This window comes from Natator depressus, chromosome 18 (assembly GCF_965152275.1).
Source record: "Natator depressus isolate rNatDep1 chromosome 18, rNatDep2.hap1, whole genome shotgun sequence".
NCBI lineage: Eukaryota > Metazoa > Chordata > Testudines > Cheloniidae > Natator > Natator depressus.
The window spans coordinates 13,584,985-13,612,154 of NC_134251.1; the positions used below are offsets into that span (position 1 = coordinate 13,584,985).

Below are 27,170 nucleotides of genomic sequence, written 5' to 3' on the forward strand. Positions count from 1 at the left end.
CCAAACCAGAGTCCACACTGTCACCCACTACAGGTCAGTAGTGAATCCAATACCTATTGCATTTTAAAGTACCAGTGAAACCATGTATCTGATTGAATAAACCCCTTGAGAACCTCTTAGATGGGGAAACCTTATCCACACAATCTCTGGCCTGGTTATCAAGATCCATAAGCCCCTTGGCCCATCCCAGCTGGTTGGATAATGAACTATGGAAGAGTGACTTCCTCACCAACAACCTAATCCAAAGTCCACTGAAGTCAGGATAAAACCCCAAGTCAATGTGCATGATTCTCAGATCAGATGGCAGAGTGAGGTCGCTGCAGTCATACAGGATTTGTAACTCGGTTTCTTGAGAGCAGATTCTGGCCTGCCTATGCACATGGGATGATAGCACGCAGACACATACACCTACCCACTATCTAGGTATTGATATCAGCTCATGATCTTGGTGCCTGAGTACCTGCATTACATCTAAAAGGATCAAACTTTGTATACGACCTTCAACTACAACCCTGCTAATTATGCCACAGGTGGGCGGATAACTGGGGTGTTATGGGTTGGAAATTACCCTCAGGCAATGAGTTTCAATTTGGCATTTAGGTGCTGGTGAAGGAGGTGGCTTTTGGAAGCATTCACAGTACTTCCACTTGTCTGTCCTTAAGAAATCTGGGTGAGGGATGGGGTGGGTTAGGGAAGAAGTGGAAAACAAAGGTCATAAGAATTTCAAAATAATGATCATGCTAAGTCATTTCATTATCCTGGTGCATTAAAACCTAATCAATGGTTCAATGGCTGCAAAAAGCATGACAGCAGAGAGAAATGCTCTGAGATTCAGCACCTGGAGACAGGCAGGCAACTGTGAATAAACATTCAAATATTCATGTAATGTTTTTAAAAGAAGCCCACAAACCAGCATTAGTCTAATGTGTACCATTACCTTTCTAACGTCTGCTTCTTAAATAGCTCGGTCTGTAGAGTCGATAGAGGGAGGAAATCAGAGCATCACAGTGCTGAGTGCTGCTTCCATTACAGCATTTCTCTGGACCAGCGACACCCTAGCCATGCAGAGCGATGAGTTAGGCCAGAAGATCAGGAAGCTTTGATTACAAGAACACTCGGTCCCAGAACGGAATCCTCAGCTGGAAGTTCTGCTTTTTGGGGGAACACGTCAACAACATGCAAGTTGGCAGGCACGCACAGAGATCTGCTGGATATGGTAGATGTGGATGATGTGTAAGCAGTAATATGGTGATATTCGCGCTCCTCAGGTGTGTTGTGAGGTCTGAAGTAGAATCCCCCACTCCTGCAGCACTCTGGATGTGCATACAAGGTGCTGTAAACCCACACCCTGGAATGTACGCTGTGTTTATGTAATAGGCTATTGGTTATATTAATGAATTGACTAGCAAGTCCTGATCTGTGCAGGTTGTGGTCTTGTGCTTACATGCTTTGGAATCCTCAGCAGATAATCTCAGCCAGGCATTTCATGGCAGAGTTGCCGTTCTTAACCCTCGTGCTGAAAAATTTCAAACAGGAGTGGAAGCAGGATTGCCCCCTCAGATACTAGAGTAATGAGCATGGGATAAATGATTAGATGCATATCGTCTGTAAATTTGTCACAGTCCATAATAATAAGGGGAATAGCTAGGCTGGCTGTCTATAAAAATCCCATTAAAGGAAAATGATTTTAGACCATAAGGAAACTGGATTATATTCCTAGGTGGTGCGACATCTATAATGTATACCTGTATTATTACAAATGAGTTCCAACATTGGCAGATTTTGATTTATATACCATGCCCATCATTCTGGTATCCTAGCACCTTGTCCAATAACAAAGTGTGCATAAAAGATCTATTTCTCTCTCTCCCCCCTACTCTGTAGGGATTCAGCGTTGTTTGTGTTTTACTGGTGTTATTATGGAAACGCTGGGTTAAAGAAGTGGGGTTTGCATTTTGCTCTGGAAATGCTGAGGTCCCTGGTTATCCTGATCTGTGCTGGGACTGAAGTTCAGATTCATGACCCATCACTGGAAAACCTCTGTCTCCTGAGTTCCCGAGATCAAGAATGAGAAGTAGCTGTCTGGGGAGGATATGGTCAAGGTCGGCTCTTAGCACCAATCCAAGGATCCTGAAGGCTCTGAAAGTGGGGACCAAAACCTTCTATTTGACCCAACTGAGACAGCCGAGCACTGGGGCAGTGTGGTCTTGGCAGCCTGTACATCTCAGGAAATGGACTGCTGTGTTCTGAGTCACTGTAGCTTTTTAAAAATTGGCAGTTTTATTCCTAAGTGTAGGCAAAATCCTCTTGTTTTTTAAGGGGCTGGTTAAAAGAAAAACAAAGTTGACTGAAATATTTCTTGTGTAATAGGATGAAATGTTGGAGGCAGGGAATTTTCATGGAGCCACGGATACCCCCTATTCAATGCCAGCAACAAAGTGGGGGGAGGAGGGGAATTCTGTTTCCCAGCCCCTGCCCCAACATTTCTATGCAAAACTAACCCAGGAGATGCTCAGATTCCAAAGGACCTTCACTGAAGAAAATGTGAATAATTTCTGCTATAGTGCAAGGAAGAATTCCATGGGGCTAGGGGATTTATGTGCACCCCTGATCAATGTAGCTATGCTGACCTAACGGATGTGCTTGTTCAGGAGGTGGTATTCCCACACTGATGGAAAAGCCCCTTCTGCCAGTATAGGCTGTATCTACACTATGTAGTTATGCCCACATAGCTCCCAAGTGTAGACATACCCTCCTTCTTGTGCTTTATTTCATTTTAATGACAGTGCAGCATGCTGAGATCTGTGCATAAGAGGCACTATGTGACTAATGTGATGAATATAATTGTCTGAACTGTTCAGTTTCCAAATCTCAATTTCAATGCTTTAAAGTTTGTTTCCTGTACAATTTCTTGGTGCCTTTGCTAGGTGTGGGTATCAATGTATTTTCCCTTTGTGTATGCATTGTAGCCTTCATCCCTATTTTATGTATTGCTACCAGCCCCTAATTTGCAACCACCTATGCATGTATGTAACTTTACTCAGGTGAGGTTTCACATGATTTCAGTGGGACTACTGACCTGAGTAAAGTTACATACCTGCATAAATCTTTGCAGGATCAGGGCCCTAGCTTGGATTTTAACATCAATAAACATTTTAAATCCCTCCCTCCAGTATAAAAATATTGAAACTGACAAATCTGTGGCTTTTTCTCACATATAAAGCCACTCAGGTCCTGAGCCAAAGCCCATTAAAAACAATGGAAATATTCCCATGGACTTCAATGGCCTTTGAAGCAGAGCCTAGTTAGGCATCTAAATCCAAACTGTAGATTCTCAAAACCTCTGCTCAGGTGCTGCCTAAAGTCCCTAGGCACCTAAATTTCCACTGGAAAAGCCCCCTACAAATCTGCCAGTGAGCATATGCACAGCTGCCTCAGTCTCCGTGCTTTGGGTGCCTAGCTCATACCTAAGCCCCAGCAGAAGCCTCAAACTAGGCATCACCCCACCTATCTTGCCTGTGTGGCCCAATCCTCTAGGCGTTCTCAGAAGCTGCCTACTGGATTGGACTCCACAGAAAACACTGCAGGGTGGGTGGTCTAACCACCGGGCTGAAAGTTTAAAGGGGTGGGGCTTCGCCTCATTTGTCGTGAGAAAGGGCTTAGGCACCTAACGCCAGGAGCAGGTATGTGAATGTGAATTCTAACTTGAGGGAGGCGCCTCCCTCCGGCCCAGATGTAGGCACCTAAATCCTTTGACTTACACTGCTGCACAGTCGTTATCATGAAATAAAGCCTTTTGTGGGGCGGGGCTTAGAACATCCCTCTTCTCCTCAGCACTTGCTATGGGCCAGCTTAAGCGGCTCCCCACTTGATATGGTGTCTTTTGTGAATCCCATTCTTAAAGGAGCCTAACTCTCCCCATGCATTGTATAGGGAGCATGGGCACCTAACTCAGCTGTGGATTCCACTTGGCAGCAGGGCGCCTCAGCATTAGCTATTGCAATGCTGAGTCTGAGTCTCTTTTGTGGATCTAGTCCTGAGAGCTTTACCACAGAACGAAAAACTCCCCTTGGCATGGATCCGGCATTCTTTAGGCACCAAAACGCCTGTTGTTAACAATGATGGCTCTGATCCTGCAGACGCTTATGCACACAAGTAGTCCCGATGAGCTCATGTCTATAAGTGTTTGCAGAATTGGGACCTACGTCGTTAACAAGGATGGCTGTTCTCCCAGCCATCTGTAGAAAGGGGATATAACTGTACAGGGATATCCTCTTCCAGAGATTTTGGGGGGGGTGGGAAGACACTAATTACAGCATGGGTGACAGTTTCTGTGCTGCCTAGAGGGTAGCTTTGTATTATTTGTATTTTTTAAATATTTGGTATAACAGAGCCTGGATATCACACTAATAGGGACTGTGCAACTTAAATGTTCTGGTTTGTTCTCTATGTACAAATGGAAAATTTCTTTTAAAATCTCTCTTTTTGAGCCAGGGCTGCAAGTCATCCCCAGAGGGGTGGCTGAGATGAATCTAGAGGTAGGGATGAGGGGTGAAACCCTCCAGAGTGGCAGGGAAATCCCTTTTTCCCATTCCCTTTCAGAATAACCACTGCTTTCCAGCCACAGAAATCTTGTTGCAAAGTGGCAAATGAAATGTATGTGTTAGCTATGCTTTCCAATCTCTGATTCTTTGGCCTTCCTAGATCTTGGGGCCTGAGTTTCTGAATGGTTAATAAAATGTAAAATGCCTTACTACTCACCAGCAACCACACACCACACAAAAGAACCACTAACCCAGGAACCTATCCTTGCAACAAAGCCCACTGCCAACTCTGTCCACATATCTATTAGGGGGACACCATCATAGGGCCTAATCACGTCAGCCACACTATCAGAGGCTCGTTCACCTGCACATCTACCAATGTGATATATGCCATCATGTGCCAGCAATGCCCCTCTGCCACGTACATTGGTCAAACTGGACAGTCTCTACGTAAAAGAATAAATGGACACAAATCAGACGTCAAGAATCATAACATTCAAAAACCAGTCGGAGAACACTTCAATCTCTCCGGTCACTCGATTACAGACCTAAAAGTGGCAATTCTTCAACAAAAAAACTTCAAAAACAGACTCCAATGAGAGACTGCTGAATTGGAATTAATTTGCAAACTGGGTACAATTAATTTAGGCTTGAATAGAGACTGGGAGTGGAAGGGTCATTACACAAAGTAAAGCTATTTCCCCATGTTTATTTCCCCCCCTCTTCCCCCCACTGTCCCTCAGACGTTCTTGTCAACTGCTGGAAATGGCCCACCTTGATTATCACTACAAAAGGATTTCTCCCCCCCACTCTTCTGCTGGTAATAGCTCATCTTAAGTGATCGCCCTCCTTACAGTGTGTATGGTAACACCCATTGTTTCATGTTCTCTATGTATATTAATCTCCCCACTGTATTTTCCATTGAATGCATCCGATGAAGTGAGCTGTAGCTCACGAAAGCTTATGCTCAGATAAATTTGTTAGTCTCTAAGGTGCCACAAGTACTCCTGTTCTTCTTCCTGGTTAGCATTACCTCTAGCTACACTTCTCCAGTACTCAGTCCTACTGGAACGAGCACTAACAGCAAGACATGACATTTTTAGCAGTTGTCTGCCCCCATCAATGTGTTTGCTGTTTTCATGGATTCTTCCACCACCTTTCATTTCCCCCAACTTTTTGTATGTGGCTTCTCCTATGGCTTTCCTAGAGCTTGGAATGGATAAAAATGTTGCCGGGGGGGGGGGGGGAGGGGGAAGAGGTGAATGAAAATTCTTGCTAGGAACATGTTGCATGCGCCATAAATTATCTTACCCTTAGCTGCTCTTCCCCTGGTCCTGTTCCTTTGGTTTAGCCAGGATAAATCATATTGCCAGAGCTGACTTTAGCTTTATGAATGGAAAGTAGTATTTTTCAAAATCTAACCTAGTACTGTCAAACTCATTTCAGTTGCTCTTAATCGTTCCCCTCCTGAGCTGCACTTTTCCACTGTCTGGTACCTACTTTGCCTTTGCTAAAGGTGAGACCTTAGCTTTCTGAGTGGATAATAATGGGCTACCCAAAAAAGCACTGTGGTGCAAACTGGCCTACTCATTCCCCGGTTCTCGATTATCCCCATCCTGAGCTGTGTACTCCTTAAGTGCTTGGCCTGTGACGGGGCTGCATGGTGCTTGCAAGCTGGTGCCTGGTGCATTCGGTCAAAAGCGGTGCTAGTCCATGCGGGCCCCTAAACAGGAAAATTTTGAGGGCTCCCCCCTTCATCCAGGACTAATTGCATCACTTCCACAAACCAAAAAATGGACCAGCACGACACGCACGAAGGCACTTGTTCACCAGTCCGCGCTCAGTGAGATGAACGGTATTTGGGTGGAAGACGAAAGCGGCCCCCTCTCACGAGCGGCTTGGGGCGGGGGGTCCCTATGCAACTGCGCTCTCCGCGCCGGCCGGAGAGCGCAGGGGCTGCCGCCCCCGCCGAGCAAAATGGGATTTTTCCATGACTGAACACCCAGCCCGGCACGTAGCGCACGCGCCTCAGGGCTGGCGCGAGCCCCGCGCGGCCAATCAGAGACGGGCGAGTGGGCAGGGCCAGCCGCGGCGGGGCCGGGCCGGGCCGCCCCTCATCTGCATGGGAGGGACTATAGCCCAGCGCGAGCCGGCTGCCTCTTCCCCAGTCGCCTCGGAGCGCGAGCTGCGCGTGACTCTCCCTCTCCTCCGCCGCTGCGCCTCAGGTAAGCGGGGCGGCCTCGCTGCAGCCCCCCCTCCCCACCCCGGGCACGAGAGCCGCCCGGCCTCGGGGCGCACCAAGTTGGGGGGGGTGGATGCCAGTAGGGTGCCGGCGGGGGGGTGAGGGATGGACGGATGCTGCCGCCCCCCCCCCCCCGGCCTCCTTCACCTCAGGAGGCTGCGCTCGCCGGAAGATGGGGTGCGTGGCATCAGGAGGGGCTGTGTCGCCCCCCGGGGGTGGGGGGAAAAATATACAACCCCCCCCCCGCAGCCAGGGTGCGGCAGAGCCGGCCCGCGCACAGCAGCGGCCGCATCGGGAGGGATGCGCGGGCTGGTGCCACGTTCGCTTCCCTGCCCGTTGCACAGGCCTCGCTGCTGCTACCGCTTCCTCCGGCTCCTCGGCTTCCGCCCGCCGCCTGCTGCAGCCCCCGCCTGAGTCTGCGGCCGGCCGGCCGGCCCCGCGGGTCCCCTCTCGGCGGGGGCGGGGGGGCTCGACCGCAGGGACTCGTGTGAGAGGCGGGACGGGCAGCCACGGTCCGTTCAAACGCGCTCCTGGCTGCTCCGTTTTCCAGCCCTCCCCTCCCCCGACCAGAGGCTACACACGTGCCCCGTGCACTGACCTGGTTTCCGCGGTGACTGCAGTGTCGTGCTTTGGCTGGCCAGGAGACATTGGGGCAGGTCAGCCCCCCACGAGGCACTTGCTGCTTCGTTCCCCAGTTAAATCAGGTTTTGTGTGTACTTTGTGCCCTTGGCTAATCTGAGGGATCTCTTGAAGGGGTGGGCGGGGGCAGTGAAACTGACCAGTTTAGGAGGAAACGTTCCTTAGGTAAGAGACTTCCTCTTTGCACCTTCCATTTGCTGCTCTTCTGTCTGCCCGCACCCTGCCCCCCCACCCCAAAAAAAACCCACCTCAAACTTCACTTAGTTGTGTGGGTTTTACTCCCAGACAGTGTCCGCAGACAAATGTTCAAAGCCATGTGGAGCCCAGGAAAAGTCAGTACTGCTGAAATATTAGGGTTAAGCAGCTGGCATAGCAGCAGCTTTCGTGCCTCACATACCAAGTCCCCTTCAATGCAGGTTTACATTGCAGGGCTATGTATTGATTTACAAGGCCTGTAGGCCCCTGGGCCATGCTGACTGTTGCAGGACTCTTGCAGGCCAATCAGCATGTGGTCTCACAATGGGAATGGTGCTTTTTTCAGCCTGCTTCTTGTGACTCACAAGAGTATTCTAATCTACGTGCTCTACCTATTACTCCCTTTTTTCATGATGCTTATAATACTTTTAGTAGGAGTGGACATCTTGTTACTGAGAAAAATGAATCACCATGCAAAGGAGTGGTTCCTTAGTTCAGTAACCGTTAACATGATAAGAAAAGGAGTACTAGTGGCACCTTAGAGACTAACCAATTTATTTGAGCATAAGCTTTCGTGGGCTACAGCTCACTTCATCGGATGCTGTAGCTCACAAAAGCTTATGCTCAAATAAATTGGTTAGTCTCTAAGGTGCCACAAGTACTCCTTTTCTTTTTGCGGATACACACTAACACAGCTGCTACTCTGAAACCCGTTAACATGATGGATACAGACTAGTGAGTATTTTGCAGCAGGCTTTAATTTACAGTGACTGTCTGTAGTAGGTTACAGCTTTGAACCTTTCCCTCTTTTGCAACAGTAGCTGTCCTTCAGCTCTGCTTCTCAAATATTTAATTTATTTCTAGATCAACATTCTTGACCAACATATGTTCCCAAATGGACCATTGGTCTGACCCAGTATGGCCATTTGTATGTTTTTATGAAATCTTAATAGTGAAAATAATTAAATGTTGCTTTTATCTTTGGAACAGTACTGCAAGAAAGGTGGCTGCATAATACTTGCCGGGGGTTACCACACTCTTCGTCTGAGTGTGAAAACTAGTAGTGGAAATTCTCCTTTTGACTCTCATGGGGTTTGTACAGATAGTCGGGAGAAGTTTTTAGTCATCCAGATTTCAGAGATTTCTTTCCGTTGCTTAACATGCTGAGTCATAGGGCAGGGATATGGGTTTTGAGCTGTACGGGAAGTATTGATATTTCACTTCCAAAACCACAAATTGAGGCAATTCAGTCCTTGATCTCCATTTTATTAAAAAACCTGATTTTGAGTAGTCTGTTATTTCCTGACTTCCTGCATTCCCTACTATGATAGATGCCAAGCAGCATTCTTATAGTTGCATCACACTTAGGGCATAGGGATGAATGAGGAATACACCGGGGAGGGGGAGGGGAAGACATGGGGTGGAATCCTATGGTAACCTTGTTGAAGTCTTCCTTGGTGACCCATACCTATCCTCTCTGGAATGCTAAAGAGTGGAAGTAATAGGCCAGAGCCTAATCTTACTGGAACTGTTCATAATTGGAGGTGATGTTGTCAGCCTTATCCAGAGAGTAAGGGAAGGTTGGGGAGGAGCCTTGTGAGTCTGCAGAAGCCTCCAGGATGTGCTTTTCAGGACCAAATGCAACTTTGCAACAAATAGCTTGCAATTCTCGTTCTGTACAGTTGCATTTTCAGTGGCAGGGCATGCAAGGTTCTGTGGTGGGTTTACCCCCACAATTTGGATTATCTCATTGTCCCATAGCCTGTTACGTGCATCTGCAAAGGCTGTCAATTACCTTTAGACTATGTTTTCACTGCCAAAAAAGGGAGTTTTTACAGCAAGATAGCTGACTTCAGTGAGGTATCTTGCTGTAATAGCCTAGTGGAGGGGAGACACAGTGTTTTTTTATTTTTAATCTTTATGCAAGTAGTAAAGGTCATCTTGCTGTAAAAACACCTCCTTTGAAGAGCTGACCCAAGAATCTGTAAATTAGTATAATTGTATAAAGTACACTAGGCATTCATGTAGTACTTGTTATCCATCTGGTAGGTGTGTTGTCCCCGTATACAGTATGGGATGAGGGACACAGGGATTTGGTGCGTCAGTGGGATTAGAATTTGGGACTCCTTAATTTCCAGATGCTAGACCACACCTCTCTAAATGGATGCAGGTATCCCCTCATCTTAAGGGGACCATTGACTGAGTGGATCACAGAAATAAGTGGGGGACTATATGTAACTTGAAAATCACTTATAAAACCACCACTCCCCAGGTTTGACTCATTTCTGGTTAATTCTGCCATGAAGCATTGGAGGCTTGGAATGGTAAATGTGAGCTTACTGTGTTCCAGAATGCTCTCTCGGGGAGGGGGGGGGGTTCCTGTTTTTACAGCCCTGTCTTCCCCTCTTATGTAACCAAAGAAATGAGCACAAGCAGACCTAAGCACAGCTGTGATATGCTCCTGCTTGTTCTTCTTTTTCCCTCTATAGCTGTGGTTGATTGAATCACGGTTGTCCAAGCAGACAGTTCATGGAAGCAAATGATTTATGCTGGGCTCACGATGAGTCAGACTGTATCTTGTAGACAGATGCTGTTCCCTACCAACCATTCCTGGGCAAAATGACTCTTTGAAGACAGGAGTGAAGAGGCTCATCAAGGGTTAAAATAAAACTGGTTTGGTACAGGTCTGAAATACTGCAGTGCTGTAAACTGAGCATAGCTGTTAAGGAAGGGGAGGGACTTCTGGGGAGGTCACTTGTCAAGGACATTTGAGTAATAGAGTAATATTAATGCCTGGTTATCATTTGAACTGAGGGAGACAAGCGCACTGGAAGCTTATGAGTTTCCTTGGTAACAAGTCTCCTTTTTTTTAAAAAAAAAAAACAGTTTACATGTTGTTTAACTAGATTTCCATGTAAACTGGCATATCCCGCTAAAGGTAGTGTGTCTGATCAGGTGCTTTCTGATCATGGTGCAGCCCTGAAAATGAAAGTAAGAGACAGCGTATACAAGAGCCTAATCAGCTTTGCATTAAAAGCAGCCTTTCTAGGATAAAGGAGGGATTCCTGCATCAAGGAAGGGCAGTATTTCGTGATGGCCACTAAACAGCATTGTAGACGTCTGTGCACTGGAAAACAGCAAGGAAAAGAGGGGGAATGTTAATTACCTGGATACTTGCAAGTTTGGGCTAGCGGTCAGGGTTCTAAAACTCCAGGACTCTTCATACAGACCTGCCTCTGAAAATTGATGGCTCAGTTTAAGGCTCTTACAATAGAGCAGAAAAATAGAATTAAAATCCTTTCATCCCCAGGTTTTCTACTACCTCACTGCCAAATGAACCAGAGAGGATTCAAAGTAAAGGGACTAAACAAAGCTGTCTTCTTACCTTGTAGTGGAGAGAGATTAAGGACATAATTTTGGGAAGAGGGGTAGCTCCTGAAAGAGAGGAAGGCAAAATCAGTCTCATACCTGTAATCACAGCATTTTAACACTTGTCCCTTGAGCCTTTGTCATCTCAAAGGCAACTCATGATCACTCCTGTATGCTGTCCCTACCTATGACTGATTTGCCAAACAAACTACCTTACAATTATTTCCGTCTAATGCAATTTTTTTATTTGAGACTAAGCCCTGCTCTCTTTACAAGAAACTAACAGCACTGCTAAATCATGAGTTGCTTTAAAACATCGCAAAGCTTATATAACTGCAGTAAATAATGCCTGTTCTCAAACAAATGGGCTGAGGGGAGTAGCAAATAGGAACACAGCCAGTTTGACAGTACCTCCAGTGATGGGGTGCACAATAAACAATGGACATTTAAAATGTTCTTTAATCTTGAAAATGGAAAAACATTTATTTCCCAAAAAATGATCTCCTTTGCAAGGTTTTTAGCATCGCAGCTAGAGCAATGTTAATGTTACAAAGCAGGTAGCTTAGCCCTGTAATAGGCAACACCATGCAAGGAAATGACATGCCCGCATATCCTTCTTGGATATTTACCTTGGAATGCAGCTGAGGTAGATATGAAGGGTGTTTTCTCTGTAGTTTGCCCTAGTTAATCCGTGCTGCTGGCTTTAGCTGAATGGCTGGATACTAAAAAACCTTCAATTGGAGACTGATTTCAGAGCGTATTATGGCTGCTCTGGTAATAGCCCATGAAAGCTTTATGCCCAAATAAATTTTTTAGTCTCTAAGGTGCCACAAGTATTCCTCATTGTTTTTGAAGTGAGAGTAGTATTTATAAAAACTGACTCTGAATCCTTATTCTGCTTAGTGAGCTGTTGCTCCAAGATTCACTGTAAAAGCACAGTATTGCTCAATAAGAAGTCAACAGGTCCTTGATTGAAGGATCGCTTCCTGCTGGTTGTGGGTTTTTTGGACAAGGGAAAAAGTGTATGCAGAAAACTAGATGTGAAACACAAGTTCTTCCTCCAAATGGAGGAGAACACCATTAACACACTTCATATCAAATGCAGTGGAAGCTAGCCATACAGTAACTTGCCCTTGACTAGAGACATAACTAACACACGTAGCTGTCTCTTTCCATTTCAGGATTTGGTTACATTCAGGTCCCAGAATCGGCTCTTACATGTGCTAAATGGGAGCTCCTGCACTGAAGTCTCTCTCAGCAAAAGTGGTTTCAGCTAGTTCCTGTGTGTCAGTGTTGCTTCATTATTATCTAAGCCTGGTATCTTTTAAGGAGGCTAAGGGAATTGAGCCTAAAGGAATTGGGCATCTCACTGCCTTAGGCTCCTTGGAAAATCCTAGCCTGAATGAACAGGTTATGCTTCCTCAAACTCATAACTGACACCTTAGCAGAGGGAAGAGATTTGATGATGGCTTTCTCCTGTGCCAACAGGAACTTTAAAAAAAAAAAAAAAAAAGTGACTAGCAATATTTATGGAACTGCATACGTGACCTTTAGTGGTACTAAGGGTTCCTGTGCCATGTCTGTCTTTCAGAATATTAAATCTTTTTTTTTTTCTTGGCAGATATTCAAAATGTCCATACTCAAGATCCATGCTCGTGAAATCTTTGACTCACGTGGGAACCCCACTGTTGAGGTAGACCTCTATACCAGCAAAGGTGAGTCTTGTTTCTGCCTAGGTCCATCTACTCCTGCCACATATCAGTCTGTGCTGCCTACATCAGTCGAAGTAGAAAGATGATTGGTACAAAACCTCACCGCCAAGAATGAGAGTTCAGTGTTGCGTACATACTGTGGTGAAGGCTCCTTTCATTCTTCATGGGGCTCCTGCTTGCTTGGGGTCTGAGGCTGACTTATATGGGAGGATATTTAGAGGAGAGGGATGCAAACAAACAAGGATAGCAGACAAAACTTACGTGACAAGTGGTGCTTTAAAGCCCTATCTGTTTCAGTCTGCTCTGTCTCCTAGGATGGATGAGAGAAAGCTTCCTAATTAAATGGGAAAAGCTGAAATCTCCAGGTGTGCCGTATTGTGATAGAAAGGAACACATCTCAGCCCAGTATTTCTGTGCCGGGGAAATCTAATCTCTTTAGTTATTGGTCTTGCTGGCTTTGTTAGGAACCTGATGTATGCTAGCATAATTTTAAACAGCAAATTACAAATAGTGGTCAGCTTGAGTTAGGCTTCATGAATAATAAGGGATAAATTCATCTCTAGTGTAACTCCAGGGAGGATCTGTAGCGTGTGCCCCTCCCCCCCCCGATTAGGGCTAGAAACTCTTGCATTTAAGCCACACTGAGGCATGGGAGAATCATACAAATCTTACATGGCTTGTCACTACACGTGTTTTCTCTCTGGCACTGAATGTGTGCACTTGCGGGGTTCCTCTCCCAGCCTCTTCTGCATGATCCTGTAATCATGTATTTGATGTGAGTATCTGTAGCCATAGGAGTTCCTGTGAAGTGCAGCATTGCGATTTAGCTGCTGGAAGAGCTGATGAGTGGTGGAGAGAAGGTGATTGGGTCTCAGAATCTGAACTTCTCCTAAGCTAGCACTGATAGGAAAGTGCAAACCCAAACTGAGAATGAAACGTTCTGTGTTTTCCTTCACCTAATTCTGTACTGAATACATTAAGTTGCAGTGATGATTGAAGCTACAAGAAAGATCTTTATCCTATTCTATTTATATGGATTCAGTGGCATAATTAACCTGAGCATGGACAATGAGGTGTTTTCTTCAAATGTACTATGGGCATGTCTTGAACAGAGCTGGGACTTTCCCTCTCTGTGTAAGGCTTCCCAACCACAGATAAGTAGGAGCACCAGGAAAATAAACTAAGAAGGACAAGACACATCAATAGTCCAGCAGTTGGTACTTCATTAATTCAGACCTCTAGCATTTGCATCAATGGGGATTTCTGCTTGAAACTAGGATAAGCTTCATGGATGGTGTAGCTGGAGCAAAATCCCAGTGTAAGTGGGGGGCCTTATTTCCCCCACTTTAACAACTACTAATGTCCCTTGCTCCGCTGTGCTTTCACAACTCCTGCAACATTGGGCTTTGGCAAACTCAGCTCTATGCATGTACATTCTTGCTTTCCCTCTAGAAGCTCTCTCTGCTTAATTAGAGGAAGTTGTGGCTATCTCTCTTGTGCTGCAGTTAGCTCTGCTCCAGGTCTCTTCCTGTACTGCCTGCCTAATGACATCTGCCAACACACTTCCCTTTGCTGTAACTTTGTGTAGCTGTTTAATGTGGACACAGACATGACTAGACAGCTGCTTAGCTGTAATTGTGTTTGTATATCTAACATCCTTCATCTGTTTTGGTTGCTGCAAGGCCTTTTCCCTCCACCCTTACTCATTGGGTCTTTGTTACTTATTGTGCCATCTCTTATGAGATCAGACACTTCCATTGAACAAACCCATACAAGCGTGGCTTGGAATGAGCAATCACAATAGCTGTAATGCACTAAGCAAACAGCTTAGCTCTGCCTGGAAAGATGAATGCCTTCTCTTAATGACATTCCATACCAGACTTCTGCTTGAGGGAGGAAGGCTAGAGAAATCAAAGCTGGCATATCGCTCCAGAGACTGGATGAACTCTAGTACTCTCCATGTTCTGTTCTGCAGGGTAACATCCTCAGCTAGAAGAGTGGTATGTCTGCAGTTTTGTGCCCACCTTGAGGGGTCTTCCCCTCAAATGACCAGATAGCATCTCTGGGGACTACATCCTCCGTAGGATGACCTGCCCTTATCTCTCCCACCTCCATTCCCCAATTGAGCCACAGCTTAACACATCTTCAGGGCACACGTTAACTTTGGGCTTCAATTGGTAAATTGGGGTGCTGATCTGAAACCTTCAGCCACGGCTCTGTCTGTCTAAACCACTTCTGCCTGCTTCCGAAGAGTGACCTTGCCTGATGAGATGATGAAACCTTTGTCTGCTTCCCCGGGGCACAGTGATGGTGATGCTGAGCATTATGTAGCACACTCAATCTTCCCGATGCCCTCTTCCCCTCCCAGCCCCATGCCAAACACCTGCCCGCCCAAGAGCAAGGGATTCAATTTAGATTCTCTGCATAGAACTAGTGGGCCAGCCCTGGCAATGGTGCTTTTTGTTGGGAATTGAGTTTTGGTTGTTTTTAAGTTTTGGATTTCTTTTTTGAGGAGGGGGACTTAGGAAATAATACCACTGTTAAGCTAGATACCTCTAACTCCTAGCTCATCTGGGAAAGGGTGGCTTATTCAGATGATGGATGGGCTTTTCCTGACTCATGCCATCCATCCATCAAGCTGTCAGTCTTGATATTCAGCCCATCTGCACATGGAGCAGCCTGAGTTGGCTTATTGTGTTGCTCAAGCATGACTCGGAAGAGTAACTCTTCCTGATCCAGGAGAGAGACCTCGTAGTGTGGAGGGAGCAGCATGCCGGGTGCTGCAATACTCATAGTTTTAGGTTGGGATAAAGAAGAGGCAGAACCTCCCTAGATCCTGCCATGCTGAGATTGTTCTCTCTTCTCTCCTGCTATACTCAGGTCTGTTTAGAGCTGCCGTACCTAGTGGTGCCTCCACTGGAATCTATGAGGCTCTGGAGCTTCGTGACAATGACAAGACTCGCTTCCTGGGAAAAGGTAAATCCATTCTTTCCTTTCCAGGGTCCAGCCTCAGCGGTTCTGCTGGAGGTGTTGCTGCAAACACTCATGCACCAGTGCTGTTGCCATAGGTAGTATGCTGGCATCTTTATATTTCCATCACATCCCCCTTCACTTAGCACATGGTTACTGGCTAACTTGCAATCCCTTAACAGCAAGTCAGTTGACCCATTGCACAGAAGTGCTCCAATACTGTTCAAAAGTATAGTATACCCACACAGCTCCTCTTGAGACAATGGGAGCAGTGGATGCCTATTTCCTCAGAAAATTAGCTGTAATGAGAGCCGGAGATGCTTGTATTTACCTAAGTATATAGAGCTCAGTCACGTTTGTTTGTTTTTTTTTTTTTGTTAGCTGGTCATGGCATTCTAGTACAGTATGGAGTAGGCAAGTTCATTACTCCACTTTGCTGCACTGCATGTTGACACACCTCAGGGCACTTGTTCTGTGCTAGATAATAATGTATTCAGGCTAATGGGCATCTAAACAACCTACCCCCAATAGCCCATTATCCTTATTTGCCAGTTAATCGCAAAGATCGTTCATAGAGATGGAAGACTGCTTGTAGGGTGAGTGCTTGAAGCATTCTCTTCCCTGAACCATTTGGTAACAATTGGTGTAATGTGCTGCCAGGCTTAGGAGGAAATACTTTCGAATGAGGATGATATATGGAATCTAAAATTAAGAGTATCTGGTAGAGCAGTCCTGAGCCGAGCTCAAAAGAGCTTGCATGTGAGCATTGGACTGTCTGCAGATGCTGTCCAATGTACAGTGCAACTGTTCATGGTCTGCGGTGACCTGTTTGGGACAGAAGATCAAATTCAGTTTTCATAGAAAGCATAGTTGCCTTTTTACACTGACCTTTGGGAAGGGTCTGCAAAAGTACATCCATACACTACCACTGTGAAAGCCCATGTGCCAAGGGAACCTATCAAATAGTATAGAAAGCCTGTGCATTTAGGTAATAGAGTTCTTGAGCAATTTCACGTTTGTAATCCTAAAACATCTTGCTTCTCAGCAAATTGCTTGCCAAGGCTCATAAGAGTGGCTAGGTTTAGCTCCCTTTTTCTGCTCATTGTAAATCACTAGGGAAATTGGTTAAATGGGAGTGTGATCAAATAATACTGAAGATAGTCCCGTGACTCTTGAGGGGCTGGTATTTTTAAATGGAAAGGTTGGAGGCCTCTATGGTGCTTCATAAACTCCATTGCAGTCCAGATTTCTTCGATTCTGGTCTGGGGAGATGGAACTGCTTGTCCTTACTCTCTCATCGCTCAGATGAAATTAACTTCAAATATGCCCAGATTACCAAAGCAGAGCTAGGTCTGGGCAGTATGGTTAAGAAAAGCTTCCTAGGAAGAATTGAAGAGCTTGTGCGGTCTACAACTTAACAAAACCGCCTATATGGCGTTCGGAAACGGTCCCATAAACGCTTCATGTGGCTAGGAGTTTTCTTGTTCAAATATAATTTTAAGGGCTTATCTGCTCCTGCTGCTTATTTTGCATCTGGAGTCATAGCCCTGTGTTTGAAAAAATACATGATCTTCCACAGGTCTGATGTCTGAAGACTATTTGTGTCAGGTAGGGAATAAGCAGCAAGAGCCAACAGACTCTCCAAGATACTAATAAAGAACAAAGAGGAGTGGAATATAGGAAATACAATAGAAATATTTCCAAACAGATTGCTTTGGAAAGCCGTCTGTAAGTCATCAGAGGCTGTTTAATAATGCAGATTTAATCAGGCTTTGCTAGGCTTAGCAGCCTTTTACCTCACCTGCTCCATGTGTTCTGAACAAAGGAATATTTGAAGCACTTGTCTGCTCAGATCATCTTTGTGCATGGGGGAGGCTATCCGTGTCACTAGGCTGGTGTTGGTTGGCTAGTTAATTACTATGGTCTTGGCTGATGGAGGAAAGAAGCAGAACCTACCTGGGTTTGGGAGTGGATTGGTCTTCTGTCATTGCATACTTGGCGACCACAATAGACTCAGTGGAGTGTTTGACTGCAGGTTGAACAGCCGGGATGTGCGGTGTCATGTAGAGAATTGGTGTGGTGTTGTGTTCAGAAGCCTCATTTCTCTTTCATTCATTCATTCATATATATATATAATAAACTTTTTTTATCCCAGGAAAATGTTGGCTGATATGCAGCATTTTGTACAGGCACCAACTGCTTCAGCAAAAGACAAAGCTTTAATATCTGCACGTAGGCTCTGATGTTCAGTGTAACACTAACCACTCTTCCAACTGAGAGGACACTAATGTAAAAGCAAAGTGGTTCTGCCTCAGCTAGGCTTGGGTTATGATGGTGCTCTAGTAGTCAAAACAAGACAGGGTTGCAGATATTAAACACCCAGTTGTCTATTTGTTTAAACCCTCAAAGAAGAAATCCTCCCCTCCTCTGGCACCCCACATGCGCTTACAGGAGCAGCCCTTCTCCTTAAGTGTCCTAATGGCCTCCTTATCCAGAAGTTGGCATGTTCAGCCAATAGGAACCTGAAGGTTTGCAAATTCAAGGCTGGACTCTAGAATTGAGACATTGCTGGGGGAAATAATCCACCTGATTGGCTGGAGATGTGTCAACTTCCACTACCTTGTGAATCCGCTGGCTTCTGTTCTGTTGCTTAATATGGGGCATTTTGCTCATCTTTGAAACTACTGCGAAACTTTCTCTGCACTTTTGTGACCTCTTCCTTCATTTGCACAGTCTGCTTTTGTGTTCTTTTGTGGGCCTTCATCTCTTCCTTTACTCTCTTGTCCATTTCACTTCTGTCAGGTGTATCCAGAGCTGTTAAATATGTTAACGAGTTCCTGGCTCCAGCGTGTTGTACTCAGGTAATGGTCATGTGCGTTTATTGCAACCTGTCACTTGGACAGACTCCTCCAGTGCATGGTCTTGCAAACTAACCTTTCAGCAGGCATTCCTAGAGGATGGCTATTTCCATGATATAACCTGCCACTCACCTGAGATCACCTTCTGAAAGAACTTAGACTTGGTAGTGAAAGCTAAGGTTTTGTTAGGGGAGAATCTGAATGACAGGTGATTGGGGTTAGATTTTTTTCAAGTGATCATCTACTAATGCCTGCTTAGCCTGTGTTTGTTTAGTGATTGATTTGCTTGTTCCTTCCAGGTGTCTCAAAAGCTGTTGGGCACATCAATAAAACAATTGCACCTGCACTGATTAGCAAGGTAGGAGCATTCGTTGTTTAACCTCATTTAATGCAAGTAGATTTTCTAGCTCTATTTTTTTGTCCCTTTTTAAAGGAGCTGGACGTGTAGCTAATGTGTAGCTGGCCTGTGTGTGAGTGCATGAGAACAAATCGACCTAAAATAACTCTCTTCTGAATCCAGTAACTGCTTCCATTAAAAAGTGCAAATGTAACCCTAACTTAGCCAGAATAGCATCACTTGTTCTGGTCATCTGTGACTTAGTCTGGGATAATGTTGCATGTGTTGCTGCATACAACAGTCTAAATGGTGAACTCAGTGCATATTTATTCCTGGTGTCCAGCATTCAAAATGAAAATGTAATGGCACTTCATTCTGACAGCTGTTTTTTTAAAGAAAGCGTGGGGTTTGGTTTCATATATAGCTTCAGTTTGTCTGAAGGAGTCCATCTGATTACAAAGCTATTCTGAAGTCATACTCTTGAGTGTAGAGTCTCGTTGAGCTAGGATCACTGGACCTCTGTACGTGCTAAAGGAGGAACATAAGCCTTCATTGGTTGCTCCTCTGCCAGGCCAGGATGAGGCCAAGGGCAGTGTCCTTCAAATGAGGCATGTTTAAGGATGTCCTTCAGAGTTCAGGAGTAAGACAGTTGGAATTCACCAGAGTTTGAGTTTCCTATTGGCGCTCTCTGGTGTATCCACTGAACTTCAAGTCCTACTATAATTAGCTAGAAACTGAAATTCACATACAATCACAATGCATGTCTAGCCTCTTAGCTCTGCTACTTCTTAGTTACCCTCATGAAATTCTTCATGTCTGCCAGACATACACATGAGGTATCATCTGACCTCAAATTAGTGACAGGTTTTGAAGCTGAAATTTGGGGAGAATCTACAGGTAGGTGACACTGGAGAAGGAGGATTGCTTTTAACTGTACAGCATGGCTTTATTTCTTGGGGTTTCACTCTTCTTCCCTTGGCAGAACATAAACGTTGTGGAGCAAGAGAAGATTGACAAACTGATGCTGGAGATGGATGGATCAGATAACAAGTGTAAGTGTCTTTTTTCACAACACGCAGATGTACCTTTTTAGCACCAGGTATGTGCCGCATTGTGGTGCAAAGTAATTGAAGTTGTTTGGGAGGGCCAAGAGAAGTGTACTCTAACCATGATTAACCCTACATCATGGTGCTGAAGTAGTTGATGGCCATCTCTAATTGAGTAAAGGGATAGCTGTTAAGAAATAAGGCATCCACTTCACAATCAGTTCTGCTGCTGTAATTGTAGGTACTGTGTACCTACTAGGATGTATGCTGGCAGTGCATGTGCCCATAGAGACTTTCGTGAGAATTCCATGTCTAAACTATTGTAAGTTACTCTGAACTTCATGCGGTCTTAGAGTGGGAGTGAAGGAAAGGGGAGTTGTATAAGTTTGTGGTTTATACATTTTAAAACAGTTATCACAATAGTGCTGCTGAGGGGTTGCTTTTTGAGGAGGATTGGCATTGTCTATATAAACCATGTAATTGTTTTGTTTTTTGTGTTTCAGCCAAGTTTGGGGCTAATGCCATTCTGGGTGTCTCTCTGGCTGTGTGCAAAGCCGGTGCTGCTGAGAAGGGGGTCCCCCTGTATCGTCACATTGCTGACCTTGCGGGAAACCCAGAAGTCATCCTGCCAGTTCCTGTAGGTTTCCTGAGTCAGACATTTGGATACTTAATCTGCCTGGGTGGCGTTTTCCTCTGTGATTTAGGAGCACAAGTCTCATTGACTTTCACAGGGCCTCTTGCTTCTAACTCATGTGTGCTTGAAAAATCTCAGTCCCCATCCTTTGAAGACTGATGACAATGCAAGATGCATTAGCACAGTACTCTGATTTGGGAGAGCAGCCTATCTCTTGGCCTCAGGAATTTGAGGGTCTCCTGGTGGAACCCTTCTGGATTGTCACCCTTGGTTTAAAGCACAGATGAAATAGACCTACCTATGCATGGTGGTCTTCACTGTAAACTCAAGTGACAGGAGAGTTAAGGTGCAACTCTCCCTTGATTCCTTATTCAGGGAGCGCATGCAAGGGTTTCATGCAGAATAAGAATGCATTCCATGTCCAGGGTGAGTGAGCCAGCAGCATAGTAGAATGGGGTCCAAATGATCAGGTATTTGATCCTACACCTATGACTCAGTAGGTGTGTTTCCATTGATTTCCACAGGTCCAGGATAAGGGTGGGTGTTCTGGACAGCTTGTTTGGTGGAAAGGGAAATGGGCATATCTCATTGCACTGCTTAGTTATACTGTATTGGTCATGGCTAAAGATGGAGGGTGAAGTGGAGTAGCTAACTCTTCCTCTGTGTTCTTCTGTCAAGGCTTTCAATGTGATCAATGGTGGGTCCCATGCTGGTAACAAGCTGGCCATGCAGGAGTTCATGATCCTCCCGGTTGGTGCTGAGAGCTTCAAGGAAGCAATGCGTATTGGTGCTGAGGTCTACCACAACTTGAAGAATGTCATCAAGGAGAAGTATGGAAAGGATGCAACCAATGTGGGTGACGAGGGTGGTTTTGCACCCAACATCTTGGAGAACAAAGAAGGTACAAAGCAGAGATGGGTGGAGAAACTAGAACTCTACCACCAGTCGTGTGCAAGGCTGTGTAACTGGCTCAGCTGCTTCAGCCCATCATAGGCTCCAAATACGTCAGGCTACTGGCCTAACAGTCTTGCTGATCTCTGGTGGAGGGACTTCTTCTTTTCTATTAACTCTTAATGGTCACTGAAGTATACATCCACCCCCCTTCCATTCACCCCAGAGGGGCTGGTCCAGTCCCACAGGGCTTTCCAGTGCAAAGCTGGTGTACTGAATGCCCCCCATCACTGACTCCAGAAGGCTAAATGGCCAACAGGAGATGGAGACATACTTGGCCATGTGCGGGTAGGGAGTAGTAGCTCCGTTCCATGAATTAATGTGGATTAACAAGGTGATAAATTTTTCCATAAATTTCATTTCCTATGTATGCTGGGTGGAGGACACCCCATCCCAGCTAGCAGTGTGGTTAAACTCTTCTAGTTCTTATGCCTAAGGTTGCTGTTGCTCAAAAGTAAATAAGTGAAGAGACTTCACTGGGGCTGGTCTGTCTCCTAATGCTCCAGAGAGAAGGGACAGCTTGCACTGTAGTAATCAGTGAGCAAGAAAAGCTGCTGGGGAAGTGGAACAAAGGTGGCCTCTGTTCCAATTTCTCAGTCCCTGAGACAGCACAAGCCTCCGGGAAAGGGGATCTGCTTTCCAGCAACATGGAAAATACATTCACCGAGGAGCCTCCAGCAAATGCTGTGTGTCTGCCAAGTCAGTGGCAGGGGAGCAGCCTCTGAGCCACAAGGGAACTGAACACCTCTGCATCAGCAGAAAGCTGTTTCAGTTTTGAATGTAACTGACAGTTTCCACTGTAACCATTATGGTGCATAACTGTCCAACCTCTACATAGCAGTCCCTTCAGCGACATTAGAGATGCTTGAGCAAACACTAGAGTCCCAGAGTCTCTGACTCTACAGGCAGCTTCTTCCCCTTCCTGGTACTGAATGGACAGTCTATTGGTTTTATACACTGGCATTTTTTAAAAATGAAGCTGCTGGTTAAATATAAATAGCAAACAATTAACACCACTCTTTGAGTTCTGGGAGTTCCACAGACTTGTGTTAGTACCAGCTGCTGCTTTTGCAGCTTGCCCTACTCTAATATCAACTGTTTACTTTTCTAAAAAGTACTGATCAAAGTTGTTACTGTACACAGACTGGCAGGTCCAGCAGCCACTTGGCTCTAAATCTGGGAGGGGCCATGGAGGGATGGGTTTGTATTTCTGTTGCATGGTGATCACCCAGCACTTTGCTCTTCAGACTGCCAAGTGGTATCATGTTTTAGAGGATTCAGCAGCCATGCCTCCTGTCAGAAATAGCCTCTCATTTCCAAGGAAAAGAGGGGAATGTGTGTAACTGGAATCCTGACAGATCACTAGGGGAAATACAGTCCTCTTCTGTCCCACTCAACATCAGGCTAAATTTACTACTTTGACTTCTATTAATGCCTCTTGGGACCTTTCCCCTTACCAGCTCTGTCTGTGCTTCTGCAGGAGTTGAAACTAGACAGGATTCAGGCAGGCAGGCCATTACTTCGTGCCTAGCTAAATTCTCACTGCAGTTGAAACTGGAAATGGTATTCATTTCCTGTCCTTTAATTGTTAACTGATGTTGATATGGGCAGTTGCACTCCGCCTCAGAGGTGGCTTCATGTCAATGGTGGGTGAAGATTCTTAAGTATCTCTGTGAGGCTGATATGGGGTATCATAAAGGTAAATGAAGTGGTAAAATGCTCCAGGAGTATGTGGTGCTGTACAGTCATTGGTCAATAAGACCTTGTAACACCCCTAAAAGGCTGGTAAGGAATAATCTCATTTTACAGATGGGGAGAGGTCAGTGACTTGCCCAAGGCCCCCGGAAAAGATAGTAATAGAATGTGGATCATCTTGAGGCCTACAGCATGCATTTTCTACAAAAGTGGTGGTGTTAAAAGTGTTACCCAGGAATTCATTATAACCCACTATCTAACCTTCCAGCTCTGGAGCTGCTGAAGACTGCGATCAGCAAGGCTGGCTACACTGACAAGGTGGTCATTGGGATGGATGTGGCTGCCTCAGAGTTCTATCGTGATGGAAAGTACGACCTGGACTTCAAGTCTCCTGATGACCCCAGCAGATACATCTCTCCTGACCAGCTGGCTGATCTGTACAAGAGCTTTATCAAGAGCTACCCATGTAAGTGGTACATGCTGCTCAGTTAACAGGAAGTCAGTAATAGATTTTATACTCCCCGGCAGGTCGTCCTCCTCCCACCACCTCTTGGTGCATTGCAAGAGGACAGACAGGAGTAGAACTAAAGAAACTGAGTGGGCTTGAGTGGAGGTTAAACAGTTCATAAAATAGCCTTTAATCCTGTGCTTGGGATTTGCTTCATAGTAGATGCAGTTTCAAAGCTGCTTATGCAAAGTCCTGAGCAGGGAGGTGTCAGGTGCATAAGTAGATGTCATAACCCTAAACATCACCTGGCTATAATTAGCTTTGCCTTTAAGAGCACTAGACTCTGTTAAATGGTATTTCAAGTGCCACAGCTTGAACTCTTCCTGGATGCTGAGGCTGTTAATTAAAATACCCCTTCTGCTTCCCTTCTCAGTGGTGTCGGTTGAAGATCCCTTTGACCAGGATGACTGGTCAGCTTGGAAGAAGTTCACTGCCAGTGTGGGTGTTCAGGTGGTGGGTGATGACCTGACCGTGACCAATCCTAAGCGTATTGCTAAAGCTGTGGAGGAGAAATCATGCAACTGCCTGTTGCTCAAAGTGAACCAGATTGGCTCTGTCATGGAATCCCTGCAGGCGTAAGTCACCTTACAGATATACAGACCAACTTCATAACATCAGTGTGGGGCTAGGTACTTGCACTTCAAATACCACCTGAATTACTTACACACACACACACACAAAAAACTGTCTTCTGCCTCCTGATGGAAGAGTATTCAGTGTAGTGCTTGAAACATCTTAAAACAAGTCAGCCACAAGTCCCTATGAAGCAATGGGCTGGATGACTGTTTCGCTTCTCTGAATAACTCTCTTGGCAGTGCATCATTGCATCCTTAACACCAATATCAACATTAACTGAATAAACCTGAAGCTGGATCATGCAGTAATTAGCAATACTTGGTATCCTTTGTATGAGTGGTGCAGAATCTTACTCCTATTTCTCTTGCTTTAGCTGCAAGCTTGCCCAGTCCAATGGCTGGGGTGTGATGGTGAGTCACCGTTCTGGAGAGACTGAAGATACCTTCATTGCTGACCTGGTGGTTGGTCTCTGCACTGGACAGGTCAGTGTCTGTACCTGGAATGGTCCCCCTGGCTTCCTTCTTTCATAGAACAGAAGCCATTTTGTAGCAAGAAACAGATGATCCTAATGACCTCTAAGGCACAAGGATTTCCCTCTATTGCTATATGGGAGGCCACCTCGTCTGTAATAGTAGCTATGGCAAAACATACCGACGCTCTTTCTCAGTAAGCGGAGATACTGTTTCCTTGTGATGTCACTAATAAAACAAGGGAGGAATCTTTCAGATTAGTCCATGTGGGTGTGTTGGGATTTCCTGATACTGTAACTTCCAGCAATAAAATGAGTGAGTGCACTATTCACTGCTGGAATCCAACTTCCACCCAGCTTGATTCAGGTTAGCTGATCAAACTTCTGATTGTTTATCCTTCCACCATGCTCAACTTGATGCATTATTATTATTAAGGACATGATTGTTCTTATCTCCTACCATAGGAGGGCATTTGTCTTCACACCTTCAGCTCTTAAGAGCAGATCTGTTTTAACCCCAAAGTAACTAACTTCCTGACCTTTCTTTCAGATCAAGACTGGTGCCCCTTGCAGATCTGAGCGTCTAGCAAAGTACAATCAGCTCCTGAGGTGAGAATTGCTCTGGATTGGAGTGGGGAGGAGGGGGACTAAGTAGCCTGCGGGCTTGCTCTAAGAACAGGGTATAAGGCACTGTCCATCTGATGACTTGGTCTCTGGTGATGCTGTGCTGGCTCTCCAAGAGTCCAGTGGAACCAGAGCAGTCTCCATTGCCATGCTAGGGCACATGCTAACACTGGCTAAGACCTTCCTAGCTGACTGTAGGGAGACCAGTGGGTGCTGCCATGCATTCTGGACTGACCAAATACAAAGGGCTAAGTGCCTCAAAGATTTGGGGGGGTCCCTAGCTGGCCCTTGTAGAAATTTCCATGTTGCCCCTGTGGGCTTCTAAACATAAGTGGTGTAGCCACAGCTTGGTTCCTCTATTCAAATGAAGAAGCCCTTATCTCATGACCTGTGGCAACCCTAGTTCTATGAAATGCTACCACTTTTAGCCCAGAAAACACAAATAATCAGCCAACGTCTGTGCTGCTTATGCTATGCCTTGACAGTAACTGGAGTCATTGCCCTTGGTATGGACAGCACTGCACTTAAACACACTGAATACACCACGGGGAGATTATAGTTAGGAAGTATCCTGCAATACCCAAGAGTTGCTTGGCATGAGGTGTAGACGTTAACTGTTCATGTGAAGGTCAGCAGAATGTCTTGTCCATAGCTGGGTGGGGTACAGCATGCAATGCATGTGGTCAGCTACTAAGCAGACTCTTGACTCCTCCATGGGTATGACATGAAGGAAAATACTGTCCCTCGCCAAGGTGCCTGTGCCCCACAAAAAGACAAGCCCAAATTCAGCTGCATATTTGGAAACCACATATGATCAGTGGCACAGTGTAATGCACACTAGCTTGTGTTGGCTGCTGAACTTTGGTTTTGTGGCAGAAATGTCACAGGGAGGGCTTCAAGCATGTGTGGTGAGATCACTGTCCTCTACAATACTACTCTGTGGGTGGGTTTTGCTCCATCACTGTTGCTGCCAGTCCAGCCAGGCAGTCATGCAAATAGAGGTACCATGTTCTATGCTTACACTCCTTTCTCTTTTGTTTGGTCCCCCTTTTTTCCCAAACAGAATTGAGGAGGAACTCGGAAGCAAGGCCCGCTTTGCTGGCAGGAACTTCAGGAACCCCCGTATCAACTAAGCTCTGCGGGTCAGACAGCCCTGGTTCTGGTTTAAAGCACTAGTCACCTGATTAGACCATTATTTACCTGTATTAGAAAGAAGGGCAGCTGAAGGAACAAACCAGTTTGCAGGGCCTCTCACCCTAGACTGTATTTCACCTAGTGTTCCCCAGCTCTACCTGTTGCTCTTAAGCGCTTTGCTGCTTCTGTAGAACAGTCCCTCTGGGGGTTTTGTGTATTTAAAAAATTTGAACCGTGTTTTAAGACCCCACTTTGACCTTGCTGAGTGTGGGCATAAACCTATACTTCCCCCGTTTGTGTGGAGCTGTGTAACTTGCAGTGCAGCCTGAGGTTCCTGCAAACAGGAAACAGTAGTGTTATGTGAGGCAAATAAAAGCATCAAACAACCCAGCAGTGAGTGTTGCCTGGAGTTATTCCGTGAGAAGTCTCACTGGCGTGCGCCCCTTCCCTATCCCTAGTCTGTGCGCGCGCACACCTACTGCTGAAGGCTCTCCTGGCTAGTGGCATGCATGGTGTGTGTTTGTCCCCACAAAAAGCTGCAGCTTAGCTGTGTTTGCCCTTCACAGATCAATTTCCCAGCACATCTAGTGATGTGCCACGCTGCTGCTGAGAATTCACTTAGCCAAGTTAGCCCCTCTTGAAAACAGGGCTCACTCATGAGGAGAGA

The 27,170-nt window shown here is 45.6% G+C and overlaps 2 protein-coding genes across 4 annotated transcripts in view; one reads left to right on the forward strand and one right to left on the reverse strand.

Moving 5' to 3' along the window:
- Positions 1-7,528, reverse strand: part of CA6 (carbonic anhydrase 6) — a 44,315-nt gene extending 36,787 nt beyond the window's left edge. Inside the window, exons 1-2 of one of the 2 annotated variants that reach the window (XM_074975160.1) lie at positions 7,385-7,528; positions 938-1,055 (exon numbers count right to left, since the gene is read on the reverse strand). The gene's annotated coding sequence lies outside the window, so the exon portion shown is untranslated. Of the gene's footprint in view, positions 1-937; positions 1,056-5,855; positions 6,434-7,384 lie in introns of those variants that run through there. The other variant, XM_074975161.1, reaches the window with a different exon arrangement.
- On the forward strand, positions 6,626-26,893 carry ENO1 (enolase 1). Of its 2 annotated transcripts, none has more exons than XM_074975163.1 (12): positions 6,626-6,769; positions 12,611-12,704; positions 15,582-15,677; positions 18,474-18,532; positions 19,849-19,918; positions 20,416-20,549; positions 21,225-21,447; positions 23,461-23,658; positions 24,074-24,275; positions 24,650-24,758; positions 25,296-25,354; positions 26,433-26,893. In XM_074975163.1, exons 2-12 carry the CDS (start codon positions 12,620-12,622, stop codon positions 26,500-26,502), a joined length of 1,305 nt encoding a protein of 434 aa, XP_074831264.1. In that variant the 5' UTR covers positions 6,626-6,769; positions 12,611-12,619; the 3' UTR covers positions 26,503-26,893. The 2 variants fall into 2 exon arrangements, with proteins under 2 accessions (XP_074831264.1, XP_074831263.1); XM_074975162.1 differs by lacking the exon at positions 18,474-18,532 and adding an exon at positions 18,829-18,887.
- The last annotated feature ends 277 nt before the right edge of the window (positions 26,894-27,170 follow it).